We start from the raw sequence: 11,917 nt of genomic DNA on the forward strand, positions 1-11,917 counted from the left end.
TGCATCGATGGGCATTCTGCTGTGCCTGGGCTCAGGTTACAAGTGAGTCACTGGCCCTTTGCCCACACAGATGACCAGACAGGGTGCAGCTGGAGACCCTCTGCCAGGGCCATGGGGACCCCCCAGGCAGCACCAGTGGGGACCCGCAGCAGCCATTCTCGTTTCCTTGGTGACTGTTGCCAGGTGAGAAACTCTAAGGCAGAATTTATTATCTTGGTGGATAAATGAAGATGTTCCTCACCAGCGCTATGCCCGGACTGTGCCCCGGCACGGTGCTGGGCTGGACACTCTGGTGCCACCAGGAGCCCCTGAGGGGGGGCTGTGCCTGAGGTGCTGGGGCTGCCTGGCCCCTGGCATCGCTCCCCAGAAGGTGGCACGTGCTTTGGGGCTATTTCTGCCTGCTGGAGTGTCGCAGGCGAGGGAATGAGACGAAACCAGAGGGACCGTGGAGAAGCGCAGATGGACGCGGGCTGGCGGGCTGCCCTGCCTCGGCTTCCCTAGACCCCGTGAGTACGTGCCCGAGCCAGCATCGGGTGCACTGGGAACCCTGCTTGACACCCCTGGGGCAAAAGGCAGAGTGGGAGGGATGGCTGGGAAGCTTTCACATGGGGAACGATGGTTTGCAAGGGAACATGATGGGCAGTGCAGAGCTATAGGGGCTTATAGGGGCTGACCACAGCCTTTACTGAGGGCCTTGAGCTGGGGTGACACCAGAGACAAGGTGATGGCAAAGACCAAAAAGTCACAGCGGAAATATTAGCAAGCTGTTCTGCTTTACTTGGAGCTGCATCAGCTCTGCCTAGAAAGGGATCTGTGGGGGGCAAGGTCACTCATAGGCTTTGAGGAGAGACTCATCTTTCTATTTAACATACTGTCTGACAGCACACTGAGGTGGTAGATATGCAAACAACCGCATTGTCCCTTTAAATCCCAGCATGGCACTGGTGACTAACGATAACCCTGGATCATACCAGCTCCTAAATCCCAAGAGCTAATTACAGGCAAACACCCCACAGTCAGGCTGGGAACACAAGATAATTACAGCCTGTGACATAGAGACCTGTTGGTGAGGAATTGGGGCACCAGGCAGGTTTGCTGGCAAAGTACCAAGGAGCATGGATGGTTTGCATCCCAATGCCAGCAACCATTCCACAAGCTATTTTGGGTAAAGGAGATTGTTTTTCCAGAGCATTCTTTGCTCTCCCACACCAGTACCATCACCCTGTGTCAGATGCAGAAGCAAGCAGGAAATGTGCAGGGAGCTGTTTGCTCTTCACCCAGTTTCTGGCAGGGTGCTTCCCAGCCAAAGCACACACAAATTCCTGGGAGAGGTTTGGATTTGAGCACTCTCTTTGCTCTGCTCCCTGCTGCAAGACAAGCTGCCAGCTTGCTCCTGTGCCATACACACAGCTCTAGGAAGCCTCTGTGATGGCTACAAGCCCTATCTGGGCTTCTATAATGGTTTTGCTGAGAGCATTACAGTGCTCCTTCTGCTTTCCTGCATGGGGAATAGGAGAGTGTAAACCAATCCTCCTGCCTGCCAGAATGCCTGGGCAGGCACAGGCAGCCTGGCTGGGTTATAACACTGTCAGGGCTGTATACTCTTACAACAGGGGGGACCCAGGGGGAATCAGTCAATTAAAGGTAATTTTAACCCTTCCTGCATGGTTTAGTGTTACAGCATTACCTGCTGCCTGAGCTGGGACTGTAGCCAAGGAGGCATGACTTCAAAATGTGTATTTATAGCAAAGACCTATAAATGCATCCAAAGGTAACTATGCTTTCTTGTTAAAGAATTGAAGCTGTGAGGCAGCAGTGACATGGCCCATGCTCTGCAGGCAGGCATCCTGGCTCTGGCAGCCCAGTGTCTGGATCCCAGTGGGCTCAGCACAGCTTCCAGTGAGATTTAGAGAGATGAGATCCTCAGCACAAGCATCTGTTTTTCTCCCAGGAGGACCAGGGACCGAAGCTGGGTGAGGAACTGAAGCGGTAAAAGCAGTCACATGATGAAGCGACTGGAATAAATATTTCCCCAGCCGGAAACTATTCCACAGACTGCTGGGGCAGGGAAAAATACAGCTGGGCTACTGAGAAAGCAATGCAAAATCCAAACAGTTTAGCCCGTGGAAACCAGTCATTTGCAAAGCTATTTCCAAACTAAGTAAAAAATTCCTAGCTCATGGATTCCTCAGAATCTCCCAACCCTGCTAGTCAGGATGGAGTGGCTGCACTGAGGGGGACACAACTGTGTCCCCTGCTCACAGCATGTCAAGTGGGGGGGCACTTTTTGATTTCCACTTCATCCAGCACACTGGGTGTTTGGGAGATCAACACATTCCCACCATCGCCCCACGCGACAGCAGCTGAATGTTTAATCCCCTGCACAGATCGTGTTCCTGAGGTGGTTTCAGATCTGAAGCAGGGAAGCTTGGCCATCCCCACACCCCGAGCAGCTGCCTCCACCTCTGTGTGCAGGGCTATATTTGGAAAGGCAGCAGTGTGCTCTTGGCATGTCCCAACAAGCACCCTGGGAGCGATGTCTGCTCCAGGTCCTAGTGCAGTGAGGAGAGGAGAGCTTGGGGAGCATGCTGGCAGCTCTCCCCACCTGGGCTCTTTAAGAGCTCTGGCTCAGAGCTCCCTGCCTTTTCCAAACAGCTTTTCTCTTCTCCTTTTACAGGAGCTGAGCCACCAGACAGGCATGTGTAAAGCAGACATGGCTATTTCGAGAGTGAGAGCTCGTGAAGGAGCCTGTTCCCACCCCACATCCACAATCCCGCACACAAATGCCCTGCCACATCCGCAGGCATCCAAGGGGCTGGAAAAGCTGCACAGCAAACCCTGCATTTCCCACAGTGGGTGGCCACCACAGCCACTGCCCTTTGTGCAAATTGTGTTGTGTGAACACTGAGATTAAAAAAAATAATAAAGGCTGGGATTAAGATATTAATGAAGCTGGGAAGCTCTCCAAGACAGGGCAGACACTTGTGGAGACAGGAGAATTGACATCCACACATAGTGGTAGGACTCCAGCCAGTGCCTTGGGCATTCACAGGTAGAGGGAGACTCCTGAATGCTGATGCCTGCAGAAAAACATGGGGAAGGGACTCAGGTGACACTGTGCCACTCTTGTGCAGGGAAAATTGGTTTCTCCTTCCCTCTGCCTTTTTCTCCAGTTCCAGCTCCCGACAGTGAGGTTTGGAAAAAACATGAGCTTCTAGGAGCTTCTGTAACAGAAGTAACATGCAACCCACCTAAACTCAATTTCCTAAGTGGTCCTAGAGATCATAGAACCACAGAATCATTAAGGTTGGGAAGATCCTCTAAGATCATCGAGTACAACAATTAACCCAGCACTGTAAAGTTTACCATTAAACCATAGCCCCAAGTGCCACATCTAGAGGTTTTTTGAGCACTTTCAGGGATGGTGACTCCACCACTTCCCTGGGGAGTCTGTTCCAAGGTCTGACCATCCTTTCAGTGAAGATTGTTTCCTAGTATCCAATCTAAACCTTCTCTGCTACAACTTGAGGCCATTTCCTCTTGTCCTGTAGCTTGTTACTTGGGAAAGAGAGCGACCCCCACCTGGCTACAACCTCCTTTCAGGTAGTTGTGGAGAGCAATAAAAGCTCCCCTGAGCCCCCTTTTCTCCAGGCAGAGTCCCCCCAGCTCTCTCAGCCTCTCTTCATCAGACTTACCCTCTAGACCCTTCACTGGCTTTGTTGCCCTTCTCTGGACATGCTCCAGTCCCTCCATGTCTTACTTGAAGTGAGGGGCCCAAAACTGACCATGGGATTTGAAGTGCGGCCTCAGCAGTGCTCAGTACAGAGGGACAATCATTGTCCTCATCCTGCTGCTGCTCTATTGGTGATACAGGCAGATGAGAAGCCAGAACAGTCCCCCTCTGTTTGGTACCTTGAGTTATATCCTGATGGGCACTTCCAGGGCAGTTTCACATCATCTCGGATGTCACTTAATGGCATGAAGCTGCATCAGGGTAGGTTTAGGTTAGATATCAGATAGATATCTTCACCCAGAAAGTGGTCAGGCATTGGAACAGGCTTCCCAGGGAAGTGGTCACAGCACCAGGCCTGACAGAGCTCAAGAAGCATTTGGACAACGTTCTTAGTCACATGGTGTGATTCTTGGGGCTGTCTTGTGCAGGGCCAGTAGTTGGACTCGATGATCATAGTGGGTCCTTTCCAACTCAGCATATTCTATGATTCCACATAACTTCATCTCCACCAGCCTGAGGGCTGTTCTGCTCCTGGGAGGACTCAGAACAAGGGTCAGCCAGCAGGTACCCAGGATCCAGCCACTGAACATAGGAACAACAGGGTAGGACACCCCAGTGCCCTGCTGGCTTGTGACAGCCATGGGTCAGGCAGTTGCTCTGTGACAGTGGTGTCCCAGGGTGTCTGTGCAGCCCCAGCCGTGCTGGGCTCACAGGCGGAGGTGTAGGCGTGGAGCTGGCAGGGACAGGGAGTGGCAGGGCAGTGGGACAGGATCCCTGGCTGATGCTATCTGTGACACAGATCACTTTTATGGCCTATCTGCTGTTTACAGTGCTGAGCTGTGGACAGGTGGGGTCAGGCTGCAGAGGTGACTCACAACGTGAACAGCCCGCTGCCTCTTCGTGCTTGGGTCAGAAAATAGGATAATAACTGGTATGGGAAGTGCTGTGATGCTTTGTCTCTCCATTCCTCTTGATGGCTGCTGGGGTTTATGGATACAGGACTGGAATTCTTGCCTGCTTAAACAATTGCTCTCAAGTATTTCATCATGAAGCAGGGGAAATTAAAAATACGATGAGTCGAAGCACAGGCGTTGCTTGGCTGAGGGCTTGGTGACCTGCCAGGCTCCTGGGGAATGCTTTTAATTTGGGTAAGTGGAAGTTTCATAAATGGTACAAAGGGCGCATTGCTCTTGCTGCTCATACAGAGCTGTGGGTGCAGCTGGCAGCACCGCATGATGTGCCACCACTGGCTGAGCACCCAGCTGGGCACAGCTGCTGCTGTGCACAGCTCCCACCCCAGCTGGCCTCTGGCTGGTGGCAGGCTCCTCCTGTGTTTTAGACACATCCCTTCACACTCTGGAGGTTTTTTTTGGAGAGGCTGTTTTCCAAAAACAGCTTGAAAATATGTAACTATCATGCCAGAACTGAGCTGTCACGTAGATCTCCCGTCCCCGCTGGTCAGGCCAGTCCCTATGAGCTCATGGGGTTTGTGGTTTCCTGAAGCAGCTGTTCATCCTTGGAAGGAAAAGCAATGAGCAGCTGCAGAGACAGGAATTGCTTCTGTGTGGGAATTGCTATTGGGGGAGACACGGCCTCCAAGGCCTCAGGTGGTTTTATTCCCAGCTCTGCTGCTGATAAGACCAAAAGCCCTGGTAATGCTTCCAGCCTGGTAAAACAGGAAAAACTCTTGTGCATGGGATTTGGGAGTTTTTGTGCTTTTGGCTTGCATGGGGAAGGTGAGTGGACACAGTTTTTCTGCTGCTAGCATGGGCATCTCCTTGTGAGCTGGCCTGGCTGCTGAGGGATGAGCACTAAGTGACTTTTAAAAGTTACCTAAAAACTCCTGGTCTGCCTAAACCAGGAAAAACTGACCAATGTCAAACACTCTTTGCCTTGTTCCATCTCTTCCAGCCAGCCAGTGTGTGCACAGGCTGGACTGAGGGATCTGACAGGCAGTGGGTGCTCAGGCAAAACAGTGGGTGTGCATCCCTGCCCGTGTCCACACTGATGCTCATGGGGAAAAGGTGGGCAGGGCTGGTGCTGGGGGCACTGCGTGTGTTGGGCAGAGCAGGGACCACCATGGCCATCGAGGTGGGGAGCAGCCCACACAGCCTTGTGTTCCCACCACTGTACATGTGACCAAGGTGGGACAGACAAGAGGCATGTAGGGCTGAGTGGTGGGCTCAGCAATGGGAGGTTTGGCTCTGTCAGCAAGTCCATATAACCCATCACTCTGAAGGTGGGATCCTTGAAGTTGATGGGAAAAGCAGTCTGTTGCTCATCTGTAGGCCAAGGTGGTCTTCACTACATCTTACCTGGAGGCAGCAGCATTCAGGATACAGGAGCCACATCTCCCCTGTAACATCCAACCCAAATCTCGATACAGACTCCAGCTGCTTGCCGGACCTGAAGGGGTGTCCCTGCCACAGCTTGGCTTGCGAGATACCAAGACGCTCCCTCCCTTGGCAATACCCTTCCTCCCACGTGCTGCCCCACATGGCACAGGGCCACAGGCTGGTGGGTGGCCCGGCCTGGCCCCACATACCCTTCCTAGGGCTGGAGATTGGGTCAGGCCCCAGAGCTGGGGTCAGGCCCCAGATCTGAGGCAGCAGTGGGTACAGGCAGCTCTTTGGCAGCTGGCTGATGCAGGCAGGGCTGGCACCCACATTGGCATCCCCTCCTGCCCTACAGTGGGACCCCGCTGTCCCTGGAGCTGCCTGACAATTCTTCCCTGGAGGGACCCTGCATGTTACTGCACCTTGGGGTGTTGGTAGCTGCCAAGACATGATTGGGTCAGGATTTGACTGAGAGGTCCTGAGGAGGACCCCAGAGACCCCAGAGCACATGCAAGTTGTAGCATGGGGGTTGACAGGGCTATAGCTGGGGGAATGGGAGTCCCGGGGTGGGTGCTGCAGGAGCAGGGGGATCCTGGCCATGTTGGGAGTGTCCTGGGGTGGGGTTTCCCTGCAGAGACAAGGAGTCCTCGGTAGAAGATCCCTGTCAAAGGCAGGGCTGTTGGGGCAGGGGCACAGGTGGGGATGTCCTGGGGCAGAGGGCTCCACGCCTGGTGGGGATCAGAGTACAGCAGTTGCAGGGGGCCCCAGCGCAGGAGGCTGGCGGGCAGGGTGGGGCTGGGATACCTGGAGGGGGGACTCTGGGCTGGAGGGTCGGGGCCCGTCGGGGCAGTCCCGGAGCGGTGCCGGTGCGGTGCCGCCCGTCGGGACTCGGTGCGGCGGGGGAGCCCCGCCCCGCCCCGTCCCGCCCCGCAGCGCCGCTCTTCTCTCCGCTGCAGCCCGGGATGGCGCCGCGGCGGGGCTGAGAGCCCGGGCCGGGCCGGGCCGGGCCGGGGCCGCGATGGACAGCCCGAGCGGGGACCGCCCGCCCACCGCCCCGTCGCGGGCGAAGCTGCCGCTCAGCATCGTCTTCTCGACGGCGCTGTTCTGCGGGGAGGGGGCGGCGGCCACCGTGCTCTGCCTCTCCTACAGCCACTCCGACGACCGCTTCTGGCTGGCACTCACCATCTTCTTCGTGCTCTGCCCCTCCGTCCTGGTGCAGCTCACCCTCACCTTCGTGCACCGCGACCTCAGCCGCGACCGGCCCCTCGTTCTGCTCATGCACCTGCTCCAGCTTGGCCCCGTTATCAGGTGAGCACAGCCGGGGGCGCGGGGACCCCCCGCACGGGTGCGCGGACCCCTGGCAGGTACACGGAGACCCCCGGCACGTCCGCGGGCACCGGATGAGAGCGGGAACCGGTGCCGGGCAGGACGGGCGCCCCGGGGATCGCCTGTCAGCAGCCATATGTCCGGTGTGCCCGGAGCTGCTCCTGCCGGCTCCTCGTCCCTCCTCCCCGGAGCTGCTGCTGCTCCCGGCTCCAGGGGGTCCCCTGCTCTCCCCTCCCTCCCTTGTGGTGCAACGGGTGCTCCTGCCTGCTGGACCCCTCTCCGGGCAGGACGTGGCTCTGCCAGCCTGTTGCATGCCAGCTGCTGGAAAGGCACTTCGCAGAGTCCTGGCTGCCACCAGAGGCTCTCCCAGCGTCTGGGGTTTGCCATCTCCTTTCTTGGAGCACAGATGGGAACCCTGACTGGATGCTCGAGGGTGAATAGGAGCACCCTCAAAGAAGGTCCCCAGACCTGGAACAGGTGGGATTATGGGACATGGAGGAGACGAGCTGGGTACAGGATTGGGGCTGGCATGGGAACTGGTGAGCCACTGGACCATGTTGGGAAGATGGCAGTGAGGGGGTGGATATTGCACAAGTTGGAGATGTGCTGATCTCTCATTCCTTGGGAATGCTGCAGTACTTCCTGGGCTGCTGTCACCCTAGCCACCCTTCTCAGTGAGAATGCACAGCAGGAGGCAAGGCAGAGCTGCCATCTCCAAGGGTGGGCCAGGAGCCACTCTTTGGGGCCCACAGAACTGCGAAAATACGGTGGCCTGCACCCCATTTCCTCCATCACCGGAAACAAGCAGAGTGCTGGAAGTGTCCTTGTCACCACATCCAATCTTCAGAGGTTGCTGGGGGGCCTCACCTCAGTGCTGCCAGCCCACGGTGGCCCGTGGTGGTGTCATGGGTCTCACCACACTGCCCAAGGCTGTCTGAGATGGTTATGGTGGAGCTTGGCTGCTTGCAAGAGCCAGCTGGAGCTGCCCGGGGTAGACTGCCTCAGCAGTCTGCTCAGGCCGGAGATGGAACCCAGCCTGCTGAGAAGGTCTGGCAGGGCACTAGGAGCCAGCTGGGACTGCACTTGAAGCCGGGCCTTTGAGATGAAACCATTTTCCCATTCAAGTTTGCAATGAGCCATGTGCACTGGCCTGATCTGCCGAGAGAATTTATCCAAAAACCTCATTCCGTTTGGGTCTGATGCAGATAAATTTCTGCTGCCCTAATGATATCCTGTTGGTCCCAGGGCTAGCTAGTCCCCAGGCATGAGCCAAGCCTGTCAGATGAATCCTCCTCTGCTGATTGCCTCTTGCCATGCCCATCTACCCCATGGCTGTGTGTGGAGGGGCTGGGGATCCCCCACCCTCGCAGTGAGGAGCAGCACAGGAGAAAGTCACATCCCCACCCACATGTGAGGATGCTCCGCGGAAAAGGACCTGCGGAAGCGCTGTCTTATCTGCCCATGTCACACACAGCTTCACCCTGCGCTCCCCTTCCTGCTGTCCCCACCAAGAAGGAAGCGTGGAAGCCTTCTTCTGCTCAAGAGCAGAGATCAAAGACAACATCAGAGTTTCTCTTCCCTCTGATTAGAGGAAGAGGTTTTTACCAGTTGGGAAAACAGAGCCCAAAGGCGATTAACACCTTCCTGTAGCTGTAGCTCCCAGCAGAGCCACTGTTTCTGTACCCTGGATGCTGCACCTCTTGCAGCAGCTGTTTCACCTCACGAGTTGCCCTCGCTGGGGCAACTGTTGCTCCTCTGCCTCATATGATTCATCCAGAGTGCTGGAGCAGAGGAGCAGCCACGAGGCACCTTCATGATCCGGGTGTGACTCTGCCATCATCTTGCCATCCCAGGGCCAGGAACTGCCCACAGCACTGCTGGACAGTTGCCCAAATCAGTTGGGCTGCACTCAGCAGGAGGACGGTCTGGCCAGCACCAGGAAAGAGTCTGCTAGATGTGCCAGGAGTGGGGCTGGGGGCCAGCAGGGGGGCTGGCAGGGTGGCAGCTGGTGGGGTGACAGCTCCTATGTCTCCACAGGTGCATGGAGGCCCTGCTGGTGTACTGCAAGTCAGGGAAGAAGGAGGAGCCCTATGTCACCATCACCCGCAAGCGCTGGCTGCGGAAAGGCTACGAGGTGGAGATGGAGCAGGAGGTGGGACACTCGGAGCGCCGGCTGGCCACGCACCGCAACGCTTTCAAACGCATGGCTGTCATCCAGGCCTTCCTGGGCTCCACCCCGCAGCTCACCGTCCAGCTCTACATCAGTGTCTTGGAGAAGTATGTCCCTGTTGCCCGAGGTAAGGGTGCCTGGTATGTGGGCTCCCTAGGAACCCCACCAGGGCACAGTGCCAGCTCCTTAGCTGTGTGTGCCAATGTGGCATCCAAGCAATCCAAGCGGTTGTTTCTGGGATCACAACTGCCACTGGACTCCCCTAAAGGTGGAGCATAACCCACAGAAGTTGGGCACTCATCAGCTCTCTGCTTTTTGGCTTGCAGTGGGGATGAAGACAGGGGGAAGAGTTGGCCATGACTGAGGTGCCAGGCTCTGCTCCCAGCCCCGATGCTTGTGGGTATCTGCCCTATAGAGCCATGCCATCCCCTCAGTGCCCTGTCCCATAAAAATGGCAGGTGCCTGCCCCAGCCTGCTCCAGTCTCCATTAGTTTTTTCTGTCTAGCTACAGCCTCTGGGTTCCCTACAGTCCTTCCACTGGATCTATTTCTCTACCTTTCCCAACAGCCGGAGCTCCTAGGCCAGCACTCCCACTCCCAGGCTCCCTTGCGAGCTCCCAGGATGTTTATGTGCTTGGAGGTGGATGTGCCAGAGCAAGCTTTTAACTCCCACTTCTGCATGTTACCAAGCCAGGCAGAACCTCCTGCTGCCAGCAGCTCCCCTCAAAGTCACCTCATCATGGGGACTGTCACCACCAGCTGTGAGCTGTCCCAGCAGTGCTCACACTGAGCCTCCTGCTGTGAGCCCCAGGGTTTGGCACCCTGCACTTCTCACCCAAGATTGGCACCCCATGTTTCCCACATGGAGCTGGCACCCCAGGTTTTGCACCTCAGGCAGCAGAGAGGCTGGACACACAGTGCAGTCCCTGATGCTGCCTGACTCCCCTGCTCTCTCCCTCTGCAGCCGTCCTCATGGCCATCTGCCTGGTGTCGGTCACCTACGGAGCGCTTGTCTGCAACATCCTGGCCATCCAGGTCAAGTACGATGACTACAAGGTCCAGCTGCGGCCACTGGCCTTCCTCTGCATCGTGCTGTGGCGCAGCCTGGAGATCTCCACCCGCGTGGCCGTCCTTGTGCTTTTCAGCACCGTCTTCAAGCACTGGATCATCCCCATTGCCCTGGCCAACCTGCTGGTGGTCTTCTTCTTGCCCTGGGTGCAGTTCTGGCGCAGTGGCACCCGCCTGCCCGACAACATTGAGAAGAACTTCAGCCATGTAGGCACAGTGGTGGTGCTTTGCGCCTTCACCCTCCTCTATGCCAGCATCAACATGTTCTGCTGGTCGGCCGTGCAGCTCAAACTGGCCGACCGGGACCTCATCGACAAGTCGCAGAACTGGGGCCGCCTGGCCGTGTATTACGTGGCCCGGCTGGCCGAGAACACAGCCCTCGTCATCCTCTGGTACTTCTTCAAAACAGACGTCTATGAGAACGTCTGCACCCCACTGCTGGTAGTGCAGCTGCTCCTTGGCTACTGCCTGGGCATCTACTTCATGCTCCTCTTCTTCCAGTACCTGCACCCCTGCCGCCAGCTCTTTCGGCACAATGTCGCCGACTTCCTGCACTGTGTCTGCTGCCACCGGCACCCACCAGGGACCCCACTGTGCCTCGAGGCACCCTTTGAGCCCGGTGTGAGGCACAGCATTGTCTGAGGCACAGCTAGCACCCATCTCTTCCAGCTGACTACAGGCATGGGGATGGACAGCACTGGGCTGCAGCAGCAGTCAGAGGATGCTCGCAGCATGAGCCAGGCACTGCTTGGTGCTGCAGTGGCAGCCAGTCCCAGTGTGTCTTCACAGTGACAGGGGGACAGGAATGTGCTCACCTGCCCAGGACCATGCATATGAACATGAAGGAGGGTTGATTCGGATTTGATACAAGAAAGGAGTTTCTTACAATGGGAGTGGTGAGGCACTGGCACAGGTTGCCCAGAGAGATGGTGGACATCTCATTCCTGAACATATTCAAGACCAGGTTGGATGGGGCTCTGAGCAACCTGGTCTAGGTGAAGATATCCCTGCCGATGGCAGGAGAGTTGGACTAGGTGGCCTTTAGAGGTCTCTTTCAATCCAAACTGTTCTGTGATTCTACGATTCAAGGACTTGTGGGGTGCCCAAATCACCTGCAAGCTGGCTGCTGTGCAGTGCACAGCCCATGGGGTGCCCCTACACCCCCACCTGCTGCTAGGATGCATACTGTGACCTTGGGCCATGGGTGCCATTGGGACTGTTTTAAGCAGTAAAGAAACTTTGCTGTGGCTGCGTGTCTGGGTGCTGGCAGTGACTCATGCAGAGG

At 56.5% G+C, this 11,917-nt stretch overlaps 1 protein-coding gene across 3 annotated transcripts; it reads left to right on the top strand.

Annotated features, from left to right (window-relative positions):
• The first annotated feature begins 54 nt into the window (after positions 1–54).
• On the top strand, positions 55–11,879 carry XKRX (XK related X-linked). 3 transcript variants are annotated; one of them, XM_064670097.1, is made up of 4 exons: positions 55–183; positions 7,219–7,377; positions 9,433–9,692; positions 10,529–11,879. In XM_064670097.1, exons 1-4 carry the CDS (start codon positions 71–73, stop codon positions 11,272–11,274), a joined length of 1,278 nt encoding a protein of 425 aa, XP_064526167.1. In that variant the 5' UTR covers positions 55–70; the 3' UTR covers positions 11,275–11,879. The 3 variants fall into 3 exon arrangements, with proteins under 3 accessions (XP_064526167.1, XP_064526166.1, XP_064526168.1); XM_064670096.1 differs by lacking the exon at positions 55–183 and adding an exon at positions 194–506 and having other exon boundaries at positions 7,026–7,377; XM_064670098.1 differs by lacking the exon at positions 55–183 and adding an exon at positions 195–506.
• The last annotated feature ends 38 nt before the right edge of the window (positions 11,880–11,917 follow it).

The sequence above is a fragment of the Pseudopipra pipra genome, chromosome 13 (genome assembly GCF_036250125.1).
Source record: "Pseudopipra pipra isolate bDixPip1 chromosome 13, bDixPip1.hap1, whole genome shotgun sequence".
NCBI classification, from domain to species: Eukaryota; Metazoa; Chordata; class Aves; order Passeriformes; family Pipridae; genus Pseudopipra; species Pseudopipra pipra.